The sequence below is a fragment of the Musa acuminata genome, chromosome BXJ1-3 (assembly GCF_036884655.1).
Source record: "Musa acuminata AAA Group cultivar baxijiao chromosome BXJ1-3, Cavendish_Baxijiao_AAA, whole genome shotgun sequence".
In the NCBI taxonomy this organism is placed as follows: domain Eukaryota; kingdom Viridiplantae; phylum Streptophyta; class Magnoliopsida; order Zingiberales; family Musaceae; genus Musa; species Musa acuminata.
In genome coordinates this window covers 45,046,570-45,064,422 of record NC_088329.1, presented here as the reverse complement: position 1 = coordinate 45,064,422, position 17,853 = coordinate 45,046,570, and the positions used below count along the sequence as shown (strand labels likewise).

General features: G+C 41.6%; 3 protein-coding genes across 5 annotated transcripts; 2 read left to right on the top strand and 1 right to left on the bottom strand.

Moving 5' to 3' along the window:
- The first annotated feature begins 1,162 nt into the window (after positions 1-1,162).
- Positions 1,163-4,045, top strand: LOC135634427 (UDP-glucose 6-dehydrogenase 4-like). The gene is made up of 2 exons (XM_065144888.1): positions 1,163-1,348; positions 2,246-4,045. Exon 2 carries the CDS (start codon positions 2,252-2,254, stop codon positions 3,692-3,694), a length of 1,443 nt encoding a protein of 480 aa, XP_065000960.1. The 5' UTR covers positions 1,163-1,348; positions 2,246-2,251; the 3' UTR covers positions 3,695-4,045.
- A 6,849-nt stretch (positions 4,046-10,894) lies between these two features.
- On the bottom strand, positions 10,895-13,386 carry LOC135634415 (EID1-like F-box protein 2). Its single transcript, XM_065144887.1, has 3 exons — positions 13,061-13,386; positions 11,432-12,274; positions 10,895-11,155 (listed from the first exon to the last, which is right to left on the bottom strand). The coding sequence occupies exons 2-3, from the start codon at positions 12,179-12,181 to the stop codon at positions 11,117-11,119; spliced, it is 789 nt and encodes a 262-aa protein (XP_065000959.1). The 5' UTR covers positions 12,182-12,274; positions 13,061-13,386; the 3' UTR covers positions 10,895-11,116.
- Positions 13,387-13,967: 581 nt separating this feature from the next.
- LOC135634404 (protein WEAK CHLOROPLAST MOVEMENT UNDER BLUE LIGHT 1-like) lies at positions 13,968-17,853 on the top strand. Of its 3 annotated transcripts, none has more exons than XM_065144877.1 (2): positions 13,968-14,215; positions 15,891-17,853. In XM_065144877.1, the coding sequence occupies exon 2, from the start codon at positions 16,434-16,436 to the stop codon at positions 17,787-17,789; it is 1,356 nt and encodes a 451-aa protein (XP_065000949.1). In that variant the 5' UTR covers positions 13,968-14,215; positions 15,891-16,433; the 3' UTR covers positions 17,790-17,853. The 3 variants fall into 3 exon arrangements, with proteins under 3 accessions (XP_065000949.1, XP_065000932.1, XP_065000940.1); XM_065144860.1 differs by having other exon boundaries at positions 13,968-14,271; XM_065144868.1 differs by having other exon boundaries at positions 13,968-14,271; positions 15,831-17,853.

Sequence of the window (17,853 nt, the reverse complement as noted above, 5' to 3'; positions counted from 1 at the left end):
AAAATTTATTATTATCACCATATGCACACTCTCGTATCATCGATACATTGTAATTTTGATTTTATATTTTTTTCTCTTCCCCACATCCACTATACTCATTGCCTACGTAGTCTAATATTGTCGATGCTCCCCAACACTCCTTATCGTTCATTAATCATTGCTCTTTAATTCATCTCTAAATTACGCTTTTATACTCTGATCGTATCTGTCACTCCTTCAATATTATTCTTTGAGAAGAAAAATAATAATAATAATAATAATAATAATAATAATAATAATAATAATAATAATAATACGAGGAATAAAAAGAGGAGAATGAGAGAAGAGGGAGGATATTTATATCCATTTATAAAAAATAATTTTTAAAACTATTTAAAAAATTAAAAAAATATTATAATTAGTAAAAAGGGAGTTGTAAATCATAATCTTCTTAGAAGCACACACTTACAACTTTGAAGTAGATGTATTTCAATGCTATGAAATGTTTTGATTAATGACCTATTGAATTTTGAAATACAATATTGTTTTTTGCCATACATAATTCTTAAATATTTTGATAATTTTAAAAATTTTAATTCATAAAGGAATTATACTATCATGATAGAATGTAAAATGAGAAAGAATGATCTAAAATGCTATGAATATATTTGAATGATACATATAGATTTTGTTATTGACATAATTTATGAATTATTACACAATTCATAAAAATATGCATCTTAATCATGTAAATTGAAATAAGGAATAATCATCATAAAGTCAATAGACATATGCAAAGGATATTTTTATTAAGGCAAATAGATCTGGTTTAAGGTGAGATATGATTTAACTTAAGAGAAATTGATTCTAAAAACACATATTTGCTCCGTTTCTGAATTATTTTTTATATGATGCCTACGATATGCTTTGATATTTCATTATATACAAAATATGCTTATAATCTTATACGTGCTAATATATATATATATATATATATATATATATATATTCTTTCAGAAAAAAAAATAATGAGGAATAATTTTGCCTTTGCTCCAAAAATTAATCTTAGATGTCGAATATTATTTTTCAGGGACAAATATGTAAATATAAAACATTCTTTTCTGACAAATCATTCGTGTTCCGTGTCTGGTGTTCACCGACGCGTTATCTTGACTTTTCCGTGCGGCGGACGGGTTCACGAACGGGGAAGGACGCGGAAGGAGCTCAGCTCCTTTTGGGAATTTAAGGAGGTGCAGACCGCCTCCTGTATCTCCACACACACATTTCCTCTCTCTCTCTCTCTCTCTCTCTCTCTCTCTCGCGGTCTTCTGTGCCTGCTGAATCCCATATCTTTCTTGTGGAAAAGGAGGTAATGTTCGCGCCTGATCTGATGCGTTCAACTGCTAAATCTTGCGGGTTTCTTCCATGTATCTTCGCATGCTAAATCATTACCTTGTCTGTCTTGCGGGGTCGTCACACGTTGGTTGTCATGAACAAAGGCCAGATCTGTTCTTGTCGTGCGAGATTTGATGTGGATCCAGTTAGGGATTGGGATTGTACTCGGAATCTGTTTAGTCGCAGCTTGAATTAGATTAATTTGGGTGTTGAATTTTGGACACCAACCCACACATACTGATCTCAACGCTTTGGGTTCAGATCTGTGGTGTGTGCTAGTTTATTATAGCTGTAGGGCTTATTGGATGGGTTGGTTGTCTTAGATCTGCGCGTTTTCCGGAATTGGTATTTGCAGGTTGTGCATGTTCATGTCTGATACATGGGTAATTCTTTTGGTGCTCGAGTAGCTTTCATTAAGAGATCAGCTGCATGTGTCTGTTCTAAAGAGATAATAGACATTGATCTATGCTTTTTATCATGTGTTCTCAAGATTTATGTTTCCTCATTATATGTTTATGATATTTTTTTCACTGGCACGTCCTAACTATTGATTATTTTAAATATAAAGGTATAACTTTTGAATCTATCTGTTTTGGTTTCGTTTTCTGTTATTTGGTTTAAGGAAATTAATTTTCACTCACTGACTCACAGGAAAAATTGCAAATGTTCATCTGCATGCTGATTGCTTTCAAAGTGATTAAATAAGAAAACAATGTAGCCTTTTATGGGTTTTGGATCTGCAATCCGTTTTCCATATGCCGTAATGTTTCGAAGTGTAAAAAAAACATAGATGATTTTGATCTGATGAAGTTTGCACTTTCTGATTGTCTCCTACTGTTGTTTGTTTGATTGGTTCATATTATTTTAACAGGCAAAGATGGTGAAGATCTGCTGCATCGGGGCTGGCTATGTCGGTGGCCCGACCATGGCCGTCATTGCCTTGAAATGCCCATCCATTGAGGTGGTCGTTGTGGACATCTCTGCCACTCGCATTGCAGCATGGAACAGCGATCAACTCCCAATCTATGAACCAGGGCTTGAAGACGTGGTTAAGCAATGCCGAGGGAGGAACCTCTTCTTCAGTACTGATGTAGAAAAGCATGTCTGTGAAGCTGATATCATCTTTGTCTCGGTGAACACGCCGACCAAAACCCGTGGCCTTGGTGCAGGTAAGGCAGCTGATCTTACCTACTGGGAGAGTGCAGCTCGCATGATCGCTGATGTATCCAAATCTGACAAAATTGTGGTTGAGAAGTCCACTGTCCCTGTAAAGACCGCCGAGGCAATCGAAAAGATCTTAACCCACAACAGCAAAGGCATCAGCTACCAGATCCTCTCCAACCCAGAGTTTCTTGCAGAGGGTACAGCAATTCAGGACTTGTTCAACCCTGATCGAGTGCTTATAGGTGGTCGGGAGACCCCAGAGGGTCGGAAGGCCGTCCAAGCACTGAAAGAGGTCTATGCCAATTGGGTTCCTGAGGATAGAATCATCACAACCAATCTATGGTCTGCTGAGCTATCCAAGCTTGCTGCTAATGCCATCTTGGCTCAAAGGATCTCGTCGGTGAATGCCATTTCAGCGCTCTGTGAGGCCACGGGTGCCAATGTGTCTGAGGTCGCCTATGCTGTTGGAAAAGACTCCAGGATCGGGCCTAAGTTCTTGAATGCGAGTGTGGGGTTTGGTGGCTCCTGCTTCCAAAAGGACATCCTTAACCTGGTCTACATCTGCGAGTGCAATGGTCTTCCAGAGGTGGCCACTTACTGGAAGCAAGTTATCAAGATCAATGACTACCAGAAAAGCAGGTTCGTGAACCGGGTGGTTTCTTCCATGTTCAACACTGTTTCTGGAAAGAAGATTGCTGTGCTTGGGTTTGCATTCAAGAAGGACACAGGTGACACGAGGGAGACTCCAGCCATCGATGTTTGCAAGGGTCTTTTGGGCGACAAGGCCAAGATTAGTATCTATGATCCCCAAGTGTCTGCAGACCAGATCCGGCGTGATCTTGCGATGAACAAGTTCGACTGGGATCACCCCATCCACCTCCAGCCGACGAGCCCAACAGCTGTGAAGGAGGTTACTGTGACCTGGGATGCATACGAGGCCACCAAGGGGGCACATGGTGTTTGCATCCTGACCGAGTGGGATGAGTTTAAAAGGCTGGACTATGCAAAGATCTATGAGAATATGCAGAAGCCTGCTTTTATCTTTGATGGGCGCAATGTCGTGGACCCTGAGAAGCTAAGGGAGATTGGCTTCATCGTTTACTCGATCGGGAAGCCATTGGATCAATGGCTTAAGGACATGCCTGCTGTCGTCTAGTTGGGAGTTCAGCGGGGACAGATAGTTCGGGCTCTTTAGTGATCATAATATTAGGTTTAAAGGTTCAAGCTGAGGATACTTCATGATACTGTCTAATTTTACTCTTTATGGCTTATTGTTCTCCAGTAATGTTTAGACAGGAACTAGTGATTGCACCATTATCCTACCTCCTCCATTCTCCTTAGCGTGCCTTCTGTTGTATTTGATGAGAGAACTGATCCCTTTGGTCTACTAGGCTTTGCTACTTGATGCATTCCTGCTACCAGAGGAAAAGATGGATTGCTTGTTCTTTCTTGTAGGTTTCTGTCGCTCGAATCTCAGTATAGCTGAATGCCAGTTCTGGTTTTCTCATGAGTACTCTTTTGCCCTGTCGCTTGCATCTCTGGCTTAGCAAATCAAGTCATGGTGGTGATCAGGTGCATCATACTTAATGTGGCCTGTGAATACATGCAATGTTGCACTGATGAACCAATGTTGTTTCTTTACAGGCACGAACACATTACGAATCGAAAAGAATTCTGTAGCCATGACCTGAGAAAAGCTGCGATTGCAGATTGTTCTTCAAGTTGCGTGATGATCGCATCGGATTCTCCTCAAAATTTAGTACAATAATGAACATATATATATATATATATATATAATTAAAATTTGATAAACATCATATGAAAAGATCATTTTGTTCCTTCTTTCATATGAAATGTCATCGTTTGCAGCCCTCACATGAGGCCTATAACAAAGGGAGCGGCCTTATGCGTGGCGAAGAGGAACGACCAACTCTTGCACGAGAGCTAGGTGCTTCTGTCAATTGCTCTGTTACGGTCAATCGCTCGTCGACTACTAGGTTCCAGCGAGAGTGACGAAGAAGACGAGATAGAGAGTACAACCAATGAAGGGGTAAAATAGTTATTTAAAGAATATATTGGATTCTCTATAAAAAAAAAAATCTCAAAAAGTAAGTAATTTTTATAAGAATTTATAAATATAATTTTTGTTACTAATTAATTACAATCGTATTCTAAAACGTAGATTGATATGAAATGATTCATTCATCTCCTCTCCATTGCAAGCCCCAAATTCCTCGAGCGAGTCCCTCCAAATTCATTGCATTCTCCCTTTAAAGCCAACTCGCTCTTTTGCCCTCCTTTTTTCTTCGGTTGCTCGAAGGAAAGTTCCCGATCGATCGATCGATCGCTCCTTCGCTCTCCCATTTGAAGTCGGTTCATTCCTCTCTTTTGGATTAGAATCGGGCGTATTATTTGATGAGTTCCATCTTGTTGTTCTCTTTTATGATCCAGGCGAAGAGTCGCAAGTGTTTGCTTCTAGGTTTTCCCCACTTCTTTTTGCTTGTAGTAGCAATCCTTCGGGGGAGGAAAGCTGCTTCGGTTGATGCGCTCCAACAATGTTTTGTTGTCTGCTAATTTGGTGAAATATCGAAAGAAATTGCAGGTTTTATCTCCGCGTACGTGCATATTTCGGGTTTGCAGAATTAGTGGCATGTGTACTGCTTAATTTTCTTTAAAAATTGCTCCTTTGTGCAAGAAATTACCATAACAATTGATTTGCCTATCATGTCTTGATTAGGTCGTATGAGTAGATGCCTTTATGCTTCACTTTTATGAATTTTGTTTTGTTTTGAGTTAATATAGGGCTGAGGTACAACTTGAAGTTTGTTCTTTTAATCTGCTAAAATCAGAGGCTCTTCACTTGGCTCCCATTTTGGAGCCATCACGAAAAAATGAATCATAAATCTTCTGGCTATTGCAATATCAAACAAATTACATTGGACACTGAAGCATCCGTTGATGCTGAAGCTTTGGATGTTGTCTATGCCAAGAATGAATTAAATCAAGCTCTCATAGAGTGGCATCCTACTGAAACTTCTGTTGATGAAGTTTAGAAGGATCAGAATGTTGCCAAGGAAGATTTTTTATGACAATACACCACCAATTGATTGGAGCTGTTTATCCCTGAACACATGATGATAATGATTGCTGACTATCATGGGAGCAACCATGGGGGAGTAGTAGACCAATATTCTGGTCTGAATATACTGCTTGTTAGCAGGGATCCTTTTGGCAAAGAATAGCAAGTTACCAAATGCAAATACTAAGGATGACATTATATCAGCAACTTGTTTTGGTCAGAAGGAGGTCAATCATTGTTTTCCTTTCCTTTTTGCATGAAAATTTTCTTGTGGAAGTCGTTGATACAACTAAAATAGGAAAAATCTGCATTAGAAAATGCTCGAGGAGGCTTTTGGCATGGGAAACAGTCTTCATGTTTTTTTTAATTTCTTGGAAGTGTATATGTATTGCTATGAAATAATATAAGAATTGGATCACAATAAACGACTATAATCTTGTGTTTGGTTTAGTGTTTAGATGATTGATGTATTTTTAACTCGAAAAGTATCACTCTTGCAGTTGGGAAAAAAAAAACTTGCTTTACGGTCGAGCAGTAATATTTATCTAATTCTAACTTGTCCAAGCTTCCAAGTGGAGTGTTTGAACATTGTTTATTTTTTATGGACAGTGTTTTCTTCAAGCAATTGACTTGCATTTTAGGTGATATGATAACTTTATAATTGTTGCTCGGTTTTCATTTATACTAAACTCTTGTGATAGTTAAACGTATGCTTATTAGGATTTGTGCATATGTGAGATGAGGTTGTTTTCATCTAAAATTTCATCTATATTCATAACTTCTTTTTTTTTTTTTTTTTGACAAAAGAGTAAGTGATGAAGGCGAGATTCGAGCTTAGGACTTTATGATAGGTTTGTCAAAGTCTGTACTGGCTAAACTAGTTAACACATTCAAAATATCATTTGAGATTTAAACATATCGAATGAGATTTCAAACCCTCAATCTTTGATAAGAGATTTGGTACATCATTACCAGACTAATGTTTTAGATATAATCTTTTGTGATCCTTTTCATGAACATTAGGATTAAGAAGTAGTCGACAATTCATTTGATTAACCAGTGTAGATTAAGAAAGGGTACATGCTCCAAAGGAATGAAGTTTAGCCAATGTTGGAAGGAGGGTGAACCACTTTTACAAATGAATGGTCCTTTGAAACCCAGTTCAGTTGGAGTACCTTCTTCAAAAGTAGCATGACAAGTATCATCTGTTCTTCTTGGGCACTCTGCAGCTATAGGAGCCAGTTCAAGGGGCCCTTCCTCCCCCTGTTCATAGGTTCTCCGGAAACTGTGATGTTCCCAGCCATGTGGTCAGTGATTCTGCGTATCAATTCACTTGGCCCACAATTAGCTACCTCCACTCAGCCCTCCACACTGCATCCCACTGTCTGAAATCGCATTATCGCCAATTTGTCATCTATATTTATGAAAGCTCAGGGGAACAAGAAAATGTTGTGGAGTCCATTTCCTTTTCACTCCTTGATAGTCCTATTTTGCCATGCTTCCTTTGATACCCACAATCATGCTCTCCCCCTTCCTCTCCTTCCACACTTTGGGAGTTATTTTCACCTTCCAAGCCCGAGATGAAAGCCATGAAGAGCTTCTCTCTTTTGCGAGTTACCTTTTTCTTACTATTGGCTTCTGAACTTGCGCTCTCTAAGGAGCATGAAGCTCCTCTTGTCCAAGTTTGCAAGCGCCAGCGTCAGCATGAACAGAGTCCTTCTACCTCCTTGCTGCACCGCATGCCGTCATGGTGCTTCCAGCCTTCAAGGAGTCCATTGCAAAGAAATCGTCCTGCCAAAGATATCGACTCAAGGTATGGTGTCGGGAAGCAGCTGATACCGAGTGGGCCTAACCCTCTCCACAACTGAAGAGCCGATGTATGTCTCTTCATCACCTCGTGTGGCTCTTTTCATCTTCCTCGGAGAAAATAGTCGAAGGCATCTGTTTGTAATAATGGTGTAAAATGGAAGATGTCTATTTCATGGCAACGACTCTGCTAATTGTTGTGTAGTGCTCGACTGTGGTACACTCTATCTTTCTAGTCTTTCCTGTAAGCATTCTTGCTATCTTTTGAGATCATATAAAGCTCATTGGTGCATCATTCACTGGGAGATGTAATGTAACAGGAACTTATTGCACAACCTTTTTGGGTTGTTGCCCTCATCTCAGTGTGATCTTTAGGTTGTTGTCCTCTTGTCCTTCCTCATTTATTCCTTTGCTTTTCTTTTGTTCTTGGATATCGGTGGCATTTGAGAGGATGAGCTCAGAAACAAATGTATCAATAATGTTGGTCGAATCAAATACCTCTCCAGGACCCTGTTGATTTCAATAGTAAGCAACTTCTTCTGCTGTATGAATCACCAGAAGAACAGTAAACAGGTGGAAGTCTGAATTCATCAACTACATATCTTCTTATATCCTAGGAGAAAGGAGGCATTTCATGATATGTCTTCTCTGCATTTCCCATGGTTATATCAAAAGATATATATATATATATATATGGTTTTTCCAACATATATTTCAGAGCTCGACAAGCTAAAATTAAGGTGAGAAAGATCAACAAGAGATACCATGAACGAAACATTAAAGAAAATAAACCTGCCTTTCGTACTCACCCGCTGCTTTACCTGCAAGGCAGAAACTGTCCTTAGATGGGCCATAGCGGGACCCGTTTTGGTGGACGAGTCATCGTCTGCTTTATTTACTGGGTAACGTTGATCGAGTAGCGCAATAGACATATCCATTTATTATCTCCAACATATCAGGTAACAGTCACATTTATCCTAATCCTTCCCTATCCACTACTAAATCCACACTCATTCATCTCAACTACAAAAGCCGTCAGCCGGACTTCCCTCATCAGTCTTCTGCTTCCTTCGTCATGGCCACCGCCGACTTGGTCCTTTCTCTCCTCCTCCTCCTCCTCCTCTTCTCCAGCTTGCCTTCGAGCATCGTTGCAAAGGATGACCCGGGGCACGTAAACGTCAGCGTCCGGGCCGATTACGTCGTCGCCAGAACAGATGGCAACTTCATCTGCGCCACCGTCGACTGGTGGCCGCCCGAGAAGTGTGACTTCGGCGATTGCTCCTGGGGAAATACCTCCATCAAAAATTTGGTACGCATATCGGTCTCGAGTAGTCGTGTCATCATATGCATGCATGCTGAAGTGTGCTGTATCTTACTGTAGGATCTGAGCAACAATATCCTTCGTAATGCAATCACGGGTGAGTGAAGCAAAGGATGTCATTCTCGGCGTTCGATGTGATATCCGTGCTAAGTTTGATGCTGTGGTGTTAACAGCCTTTGGTACGATGAGAGTTCGACTCGGAGGGACGTTGCAGGACCAAGTGAAGTACACGAGCAAACCATGCCACGAATTCAAAGCTGCCGACGGCGACTCCAATTACGAGTTCGTAGATGGCTGCATCAGCTTGAACAGATGGGACAAGATCCATGAGTTCTTCAACACTACTGGGTAATTCATGTCCTCTCTCTATCTTACTCTCTCTCTCTCTCTCTCTCTCTGTTTCTTGTTGCTCTGTCATGCTGAGAGGGTCGTGGTGATGGTGTACTGCTACTTGTTTGCAGGGCCTTCATAACCTTCGGAATCAATGCCCTTCATGGGAGGGTTAAAGGGCATGATGGTGTGTATACAGGTCCATGGGACCCCGAGAATGCTCGTTTCTTCATCCGACACATCGTCCAGAACAAACAATACGTCGATTCATGGGAGTTTGGTAGTCGCTGAAGCCCCTGCTCTGCATGCATGCATGAATCCCTGTCTTTCTCTGATCTCGCGTCTTCTTCCTTGCGCCAAGGCAACGAGCTGTGCGGAAATGGCGGCAAATCCAACTTCCTCGTGGACGGCAACCAGTACGGGTTGGACCTGATCGCCTTCAAGGCGATGCTCATCGATGAGTACGCTAAATTCGGAGGACCACCGAAGGTCGCGGCGCCGGGTGGGTTCTACGTCGAGGACTGGTACAAGAACATGCTGTCCACCTCGGGCGACGGCGTCGTCGACATCGTCACGCATCACGTCTACAACCTCGGCTCAGGTCATCCACCTCCTTCGGCTTCCTCCTCGCGCAGTTCTTGATCGTGAAGGGTGTTTGACATGATGCGTTTCAGGTGGTGATGGGAACCTAGTCGACAAGGTCACCGATCCCAAAGTGCTGGACAATATTGTCCGTACGTACAACGAGGTCGTGGGTACCATCAAGAGCGCCGGCCCTTGGAGCTCTGCCTGGGTGGGAGAATCCGGTGGCGCTCACAGTAGCGGCGGCAAGGGGCTGTCGAACACCTTTGCGAATAGTTTCTGGTGAGGGTAGATACCATCCGCGATCGCTTGCTGAAGCTAAAGGTGTGTGTGTGACAGATCGATTTGCTGGGCTGAAACAGGTACTTGGATCAGCTTGGGATGGTGTCCAGGCATCATCACAAGGTCTTCTGCCGGCAAACCTTGATCGGAGGCAACTACGGCCTCCTCGACCACGACACCTTCGTGCCAAACCCCGACTACTACAGGTTTGTTTCCATGGTTTGATCTCGAAGCTGGAGTTCGAAGCCATGGCTGAGCAACTTCCTTCTTCCTCTTGGATCAGCGCTCTGTTGTGGCATCGATTGATGGGGACTGGCGTTCTGGAAGCGTCGCATGATGGCCCCGCACACCTTCGATCCTACGCACATTGCTCCAAGAACACAGTGAGACCGACAGCACGACTCATGCTTTAGCTCTTGTTGCATCTTTCCGCCTCAACCCTTCCTTCTGTTCTTGAACACAGCCTGGTGGTGTTACCTTACTGCTGATCAACCTCTCGGACTCGATCACGTTCGAGATCGAGATTAATGGCGGCACCAAATCGTACGAACGTGAGATCAGGTCTCGTCCGTTGGCCAAAGACGACAAGGATCAAAGCAAGAGGGAGACGTTCCATCTCGCACCCAAAGATGGCGATATCCAGAGCACTGTGATGCTTCTCAATGGAAAGGAACTGAGGCTCGACGGCAAGAACAGCATCCCCGCTTTGGATCCCATGGTCGTCGAAGCTTCTGATCCTCTTCGCATTGCTCCTCGCTCGATTGCCTTCGTCAAGCTCAAGGACTTCAATGCCGCTGCTTGCAGATAGCTCCATGTAGTTAGTTCCCTTCTCCGTTTACCTGTTGACATAATAAAAAGATTTTGTCTGTTGATACGATAACATTTTTGTGTTGCCATCACGTCTCTTACTGTTCTCATTCGATCGAGATTGATGATTTATACAACCAGTAAACAGGTCAAGGTTAATTCTCAGCTAAATATGAAATTGTAATTGGTGTTACATCAATGGATATTTCTACCCGTTGACCTTGAAAAGTCATACAACTCACTCGAGAACATCCGGCTGTATGCTTACCGAGCCAAACAATTCTTGTATGATTTCATGATCAAATGGGAGAAATCCATGGAACATTCATTTGATCCTTCCTCTGGCCTTTAACCAGGTAGATCAAAAATCACTACATGGTTGCACTCAGAATTCTGGGCTTCAATCGATCCTGTAACAGAAGAAAAGAGGGAAAAAAGACATTACAACGATGTGTCGTAGCGTAACGCAAACTATCAAAGTAAGTATGAAAAACTAATAGACAATCATTACACATATTATATGTGTAGTTACTGAATTCAAAGAGTATCTGTTTGCTTATTTCGATAAGTCTTCTTATAGCCAGTCCGAACTTTTGGGAGTTTTGACAACTTGTTCAATCTGAAAACTGATCACAAACCTACGGATATTGGATCTTTAGAAAAAGCTCACGAAGAAGAGAGCTTACCTTGTGCTCGAAATCAGATGCCCCCTCAGAATCCGAGAGTGGTTGAAGAGTGCATGCTCCAAGCATGTGGCCGTTGAGACAAACATAGCACTCGATGCTATCATCATAAGCATCCAATCTGATGCCGGCACTCCTTGGTATCAACTTTGCCTGCAGCATGTTCCACAATTTTGCCTTACAATATGGACACACCTCCGAAGGATGGAGACTGGCCTTCCTATCGATCAGCATCTTTCTAACCCTTGAAACAGAAAACGACTCAAACACACCTCGGAAAAATCCTACATCACCATCATCTCCTTGATCAAGATGTTCACAGAGGTCCGACACATACAACACATCTTTCCTGCACTGTGGGATAAGAAAACTCTTTCCTAAAGTCTTAGAAAACCTAGTCTTGTAAACAAAATGACCTGGGACATGGGTGAGATCGAAAAGGGTTCTCTGGCTGCAACCTGAACAATAGATAAGAAGCTTTGCGAGTGCCTTCCAGTTTCCATCGACGTTGTGACTTCCAGAGGATTGCAAATCCAGCATCATTTTCGGGGCCCTTGTTCGACAAAACTCTTTCCACAAGATCCGCTTGGAGATCTCATCAAACCATTTGCAAACGCAGGACATTAGAGCAATCAGTCTAGGGTTCCAGTTCAGATGTTGGAAAATGAGATAGATGGCATCCTCGCTCAGGTGACCTTTAATGCATATGCATGCAGCTGAATGAGTGCAACGATATTGCTTTGGTAACAACATTGCGTTAACAAGTACAAAATATGCTCTTTTGCTTCAATCCTTCTCCAGCGACGAAGTTTATCTATGATAATGGCTGAACAAACTGCGCATTTGCTGCCAAGAAAAAGAAATTACTGTTTCCTGAGCAACTTTCTCATTGTCTCCAGAAAATGTTAGTTCTAAAAGATAAGACAAATTAATTCATATTGCAAACAAGTAATGCTCATCATGAAGTCCATTTTAACTAACATATGCTAGGAAGAAGTACAAACAATTGGATGATACAGAATGAATTAAAGAAGCAGAGAATGCTATAACTAAATGTTACAATCGAACGTCCTGATGGATTAAGAATTATGCATTCGTTTTAGTTCGAGCCACTGTCTTGGATTTACTCAGACAGATTAATCATTTGCTGTGAAATGAATGCACACAAAGCAGAAAAGCTGTCTTTGCTTCGACGACAACTCAGTTTCACACAGATCTACGTTCAAAATATCATGCATTTCCCCTGATAATGCGTGAAAAAGCAGTCACTCCCGTCGGCTTACTTTGTATCCCTTAATCTTAAATTTAGGGAAAAACTAAATCTTCATCATAACAATCAAGCACGAAATCTTCTAAGGCCTCAAATCCACATCTGATATTTCTCACAGCAAAACCCAACTTCCAACGATTTCAGCCCCCCGATCTCATGTTTCCAATTTCTTTGCCCTAAAATTCCTTAATCCAAACGACTTCTGCGTCAGACGGACTCCATTCAACCCTGCCCATGATACCTAATCCCAAACGAAGCGAAACTAACCCAACAAGGATAAAAGGACCAGAGAAATCTCAAATTCCCTAAACAATTGAAAAAAATCCACACAAAAAAATAAACTTTTTAGAAGATTCATGCACCTGAAGCACAAGACCTTTTCCTCTTCCTCCCTATTTCTAGGACAAGAGCCAAAGAAGAGAAAGCCGTCTTCTTTAACCCTTGGTAGCAGCCGAGGAAGACCTAAGAGGAGAGGATCTCATCTCGGCTCGCGTAACGACGGGGCAGCGGCCGACGAAGCAAATGCCCCTCCGAGGCCACGAAACGCCTTCGGATCCCTTGTAGAGCTCCTTAATCTTTTGTCCTTTTCCAGGGGCAGCTTCAGCGAATGTACGAGTCCGACACCATCCGGTTGGTCTTCACCGAGCGAGACACAGAGAGAGAGAGAGAGAGAGAGAGGGGGCGAAATGGCTACGCTGTGTCGGCACTACGTGCTGACTTCGTTCTAAAGCGCTCAACTAAGATCACCTGTACTGTCCAAACAGAAGGCAGCCTTTGCGTGATGGAAACATCCACGCTAACTGTTCCTGGCTTCCCCCAAACCACTCAACCAAGATCAACTAGATTACTCAGACAGCAGACAGCTTTTGAAAGATGGTAGGCTGCACGCCACGCCACCACAAACCGCTGGACAACCCCAAAGAGGATCCACTGTGTCATGCAAACAGCAGACAGCCTTCAGATGCACACTCAATGTGTTGGAGAAGTCAATAAATGAAGTCAGATCTTTAACTCGGGGAGCCTCGAAACAATCTAAGGAATATGCCATATCCGAATCTACAACGCAAAGGAAGTCATCTGAATTGATTTATAGAGGAGAGGGTAAGTCTCTACCACTGCCGAAAGAGAATGCCAAGAACCAAATCCAATGACACTATTGCTCTTCTAATGTCCCTTTGGCCAAGGAGTTTTTGGAGATAAGAGGGGGTTATTTACCGTCGTGGCGTCCAATCAGCGATGGAGTATCTCATGCCTGCGCTCTCTTAAACTGATCATGCGGAGTACCCGACCGACTTCCCGCGCCACTAAAATGGGGTTATCATTGGTGGCTCCGACACTCGACCTTTTCGATCGAGACGAGCGGCTTCGAGGATGCCTCGGTCTGGTGCTTCCCCTCGTTCCTTTCGCCGATTCGTCTTCTCGCGGCCTGGAAGAGGGTATTTTTATGTGTTCCTCCAAGCCTCTGTGCTGATTCCTGCCCCTCCGATCCATTCGTCTCTCTGCGACTGTTTGTTAGGGTAAAAGACCTTTCCTTTTCCTTCCGGTTGCAGCAGATGGTGCGAGAAATTGAATCGTAAGTTTGATTGTTTGATGAAATTAGGTTGTTTAATCTCTGTAAATATTGGTCCCTTGAAAATTGATAGGTGTGATTATTGTTACGATTTGGATGTTTGCAGATTGGTTTTCGTATTAATTCGAGGACGTGTTATTAGGTAATTTCGGAAGATTTGTTAGCCATTGTGACAATGAAATCCATTGTTGAATTCAGTATGCAGTAAAATACTACTAAATCACAATGTTTGTCCTCCCTCTTGGATCAGCTTTGATATAAAATGTGTGTGATCATTGAGTGCAAGGTTCACTTATATTTTCATCCTTCTTGGATGTTTTCCTTTTTGCTTCTGTAAAATATGGCAATTCTGTCGGTGTAAGTTGACCATCGATGGTGTTGGGAGAAAGCCATTCCACCATACAGTGGACAGTTATCTGTTACTTGGAACATAAAGTTTCTCCAATGTTTAGTACAACTTGGAGATTACTATTTTATGGTTGCATAGATTGACGCAAAGCACTATGTGATGTTACAAATTTCGTGTGTCTTCTCTGCAATATCTGAAGCAATGATGAAAAAGAAATATTTAGTAATTGGATCAGTATAACTAGTACTTGATAATCTCACTTGGAGGAATTTCATTATGTGGCTCTTCCTTTTTAGATCAGGTGTTTCAAAGCTAGGCTGTAAAAGTTTTACAAACAACTTCCTATTGTCTAGGATGCTCTTCATTCTTCTTTTCTGAACAACATTCTCTTGTTAAGCTTATTATTATGTCCTCCTAGTTTCATAACAAAAGATCATGCAGCAGTTTCTGTGACATTTTAAACTGCAGCTAACTGTTAATAAATTATAAAGAAGAGAGAAAAATAACCTTTATGTATAGTTGTATACTATAGATAAGGACTCATGGAATTCGATGAATAAGCATGTGCCCACATGTGAAGATGATTATGAAGGGCTTCATCAAGATAGATTAAGGTGGGAGCCTTAGGTAAAATCACAAATACAAGAGTATTGGTATCATACTAGAATCTTATATCGGTGGTATGCACCAACTGGCACAATATGTTATGCTTTGATACGCTAATAAAATGTTATAAAATTGCTTATATGTTGATCATATTCTGTATATCAGTATGGTACTGACTAATGAATAGATGTGATGCAGTCGGCATGTCATGGTAATTGAAACTATGGATTAGCACATAAGAGTGAAGATCTTAAATACAAAATGCTCCCATAGAGATAAAACAACATATTATAAGATTCATGCTTCTGCCTTTGGCATCTCAGGGTTGAAACCAATAAAAAGGGTATTACTCAAAAAGTGAGCTGAGTTTTTAGTACACCACACATGATCTTCTCCACATTATGTTAGATTTGTTGTGCTTTTCAAAAGAAAATTGCTTAAGAAAAGTTCATCAGAAACTATAATTATGCTTGCAATCTTATCATCACTATTTGTTTCTTTGTCTTTTTCCTTGTACATGTATCTTTTTGCTCAATTGTAAGATAATAGATGTTCTCTGTTTCATTTCTAATGGTTGCTAAAACTTGCATTTATTTACTGGTCATAGAACATTGTTTTAAGCCAAATTGGTTCAAGATGCTGACTGCGTATATTATCCATCTGCTAGGAGAAAAGAATGGGAGAAATAGACACTAAGCCTTTTGAATCTGTAAAGACTGCATTATCCTTTTTTGAGCAGAAAGCTGGTCAGAATAGTTGCGCTTCCTCAGGAAACATGGCAAGATAATCTTTGAAGCATAATTTTAAAGACCCCAAGTACTGAAAATGTGAGACCCTCTTAAAATTGACCTTTATCCTTTTTCTCTTGAGTATCTAGGAGGAGCAGGAGGAGAAAGATCTATGCCTCTTGTTAAAAGAGTTAGCTAATTGCAAAGTGCAGCTGGAAATCAATAAATCTGCCAATAAACAAGCCAATCTGGAGCTTGAAGTCTATCATAAAACAGTTGATGATTTGTCAATCCAGTTGGAAAATTCTGTTGCTGAGATTGATAGATACAGGGAAAAATGTCAGCAAGCTGAAACCAAAATAGCTAAACTTGAATCTGAAAATAAAGTGATTGCACAGTCGCTCTTAGGATCCAGCGAGCACGAATCGGAACTACTTGGCATTGTGGATGAGTTGAAAGCCTTGCAAGAAGAAGAACATGCCATGGGATCTGAGGTCACTGCTTCAGGACGATTACATACTATGGCAGAAAGAAGAGCTGAGTTGATGGGGCAAGCAATTTTCTTAGAGAGTGATCAGAGAAAGAAGTTATTGCTGCACATTTCAGCACTAAATGAAGCCCTTTTTTCCTCTACACTGGCAGCCATTGAAGCAGATAAGGAGAGGTCTGCTTCCTTTTTCAGAATGGAAGCAGAGTTGCACATTACTAAAGAGGCACTTGCTCAATCACATGATAAGCTAGAAGGGATGAAAGATCACTTGGATATGATGAATAACATGGAGAATGAACTATTCGCAAAAATGATACAAGTTGATTATTTGCAATCTGAACTGAAGCAATTAGAAGAGTTGTATAGTGCATGCTCGAGATTTGCTTTAGACGCTGTTAACGATGCAAACCAGCTTGCTTCGGAGATGGAAACACCAGAAGGGGCAAGATCCAAGTATTCAAGCTATCTTGCCTTGATGGAAGCCGAAAAAAAGAGAATGCGCAACGAGCTTCAGAGTGAGAGAGATAAAGTGATTGATCTAAATTGCCAGATCGAGCTTCTTTCCAGTAGAACGCAAACACTGAAACACGAGATGTCTGAAATGAGGGGAAGAGAAATGGATCTTGAGGAAGAAATTGCGACACTGAAAGCAGATCTTCACAGAAGCGGGGCAAGAAGAATTTTAGCTGCTGAGGCTGCCGAAGCAAGGGCTACGAGTTCTCAATCTGGGTTGTATATTGCTGTGCAGGAACTAGCATTAGAAACTAAATCATCTAAGATGGAATCTCAAGTACAAAAGAAGGATGCAGAATCTGAAATGGAGATGGATGATAAAGCTGATTATGCAACTGAAACTAAACGTGGAAAGAGCGATATCATTGATGGTTATGGTGGAATGGCAATCTTAGCCAAGGAAAGCAATTCCTTAACCCAGGAGACCGGGAAAGCCATGGGAATTGCAGATTCTCCTCGCTCTTCTGGATTGGAACGAACTTCCGACGCTGACATGTTAAACGAAGAGCTGGAAGCTGCAACCTCCAGAATCAATGATTTGAGATCCAACCTGGAAGAGGCAACAAGAAGAGCCGAGCTGGCCGAGAAAGCTAAAGCAGCAATCGAGGATCAGCTGAGGAAGTGGAGAGCAGAGCAGACACAGAGAAGGGTTGCTGCAGATGCACTCACCAAGCAACGTCCGAAGAAAGACAGCAACAATGGCAAGCGCTCCACTTGCACCCCATCACTGCCTAAATCAGTGCTTCGTCACCATGCAGATGGTTCTCCTCCGGATTTCGATGGAACACACCTCAATTATGTCCCTCTTGCTAAGGTTCTCAACATGAAACTCTAATCAAATTCCAAGCCAATTCTACGAGTCATTTTATCTATGGTAATCGTGTTGTTGCATGATTTAT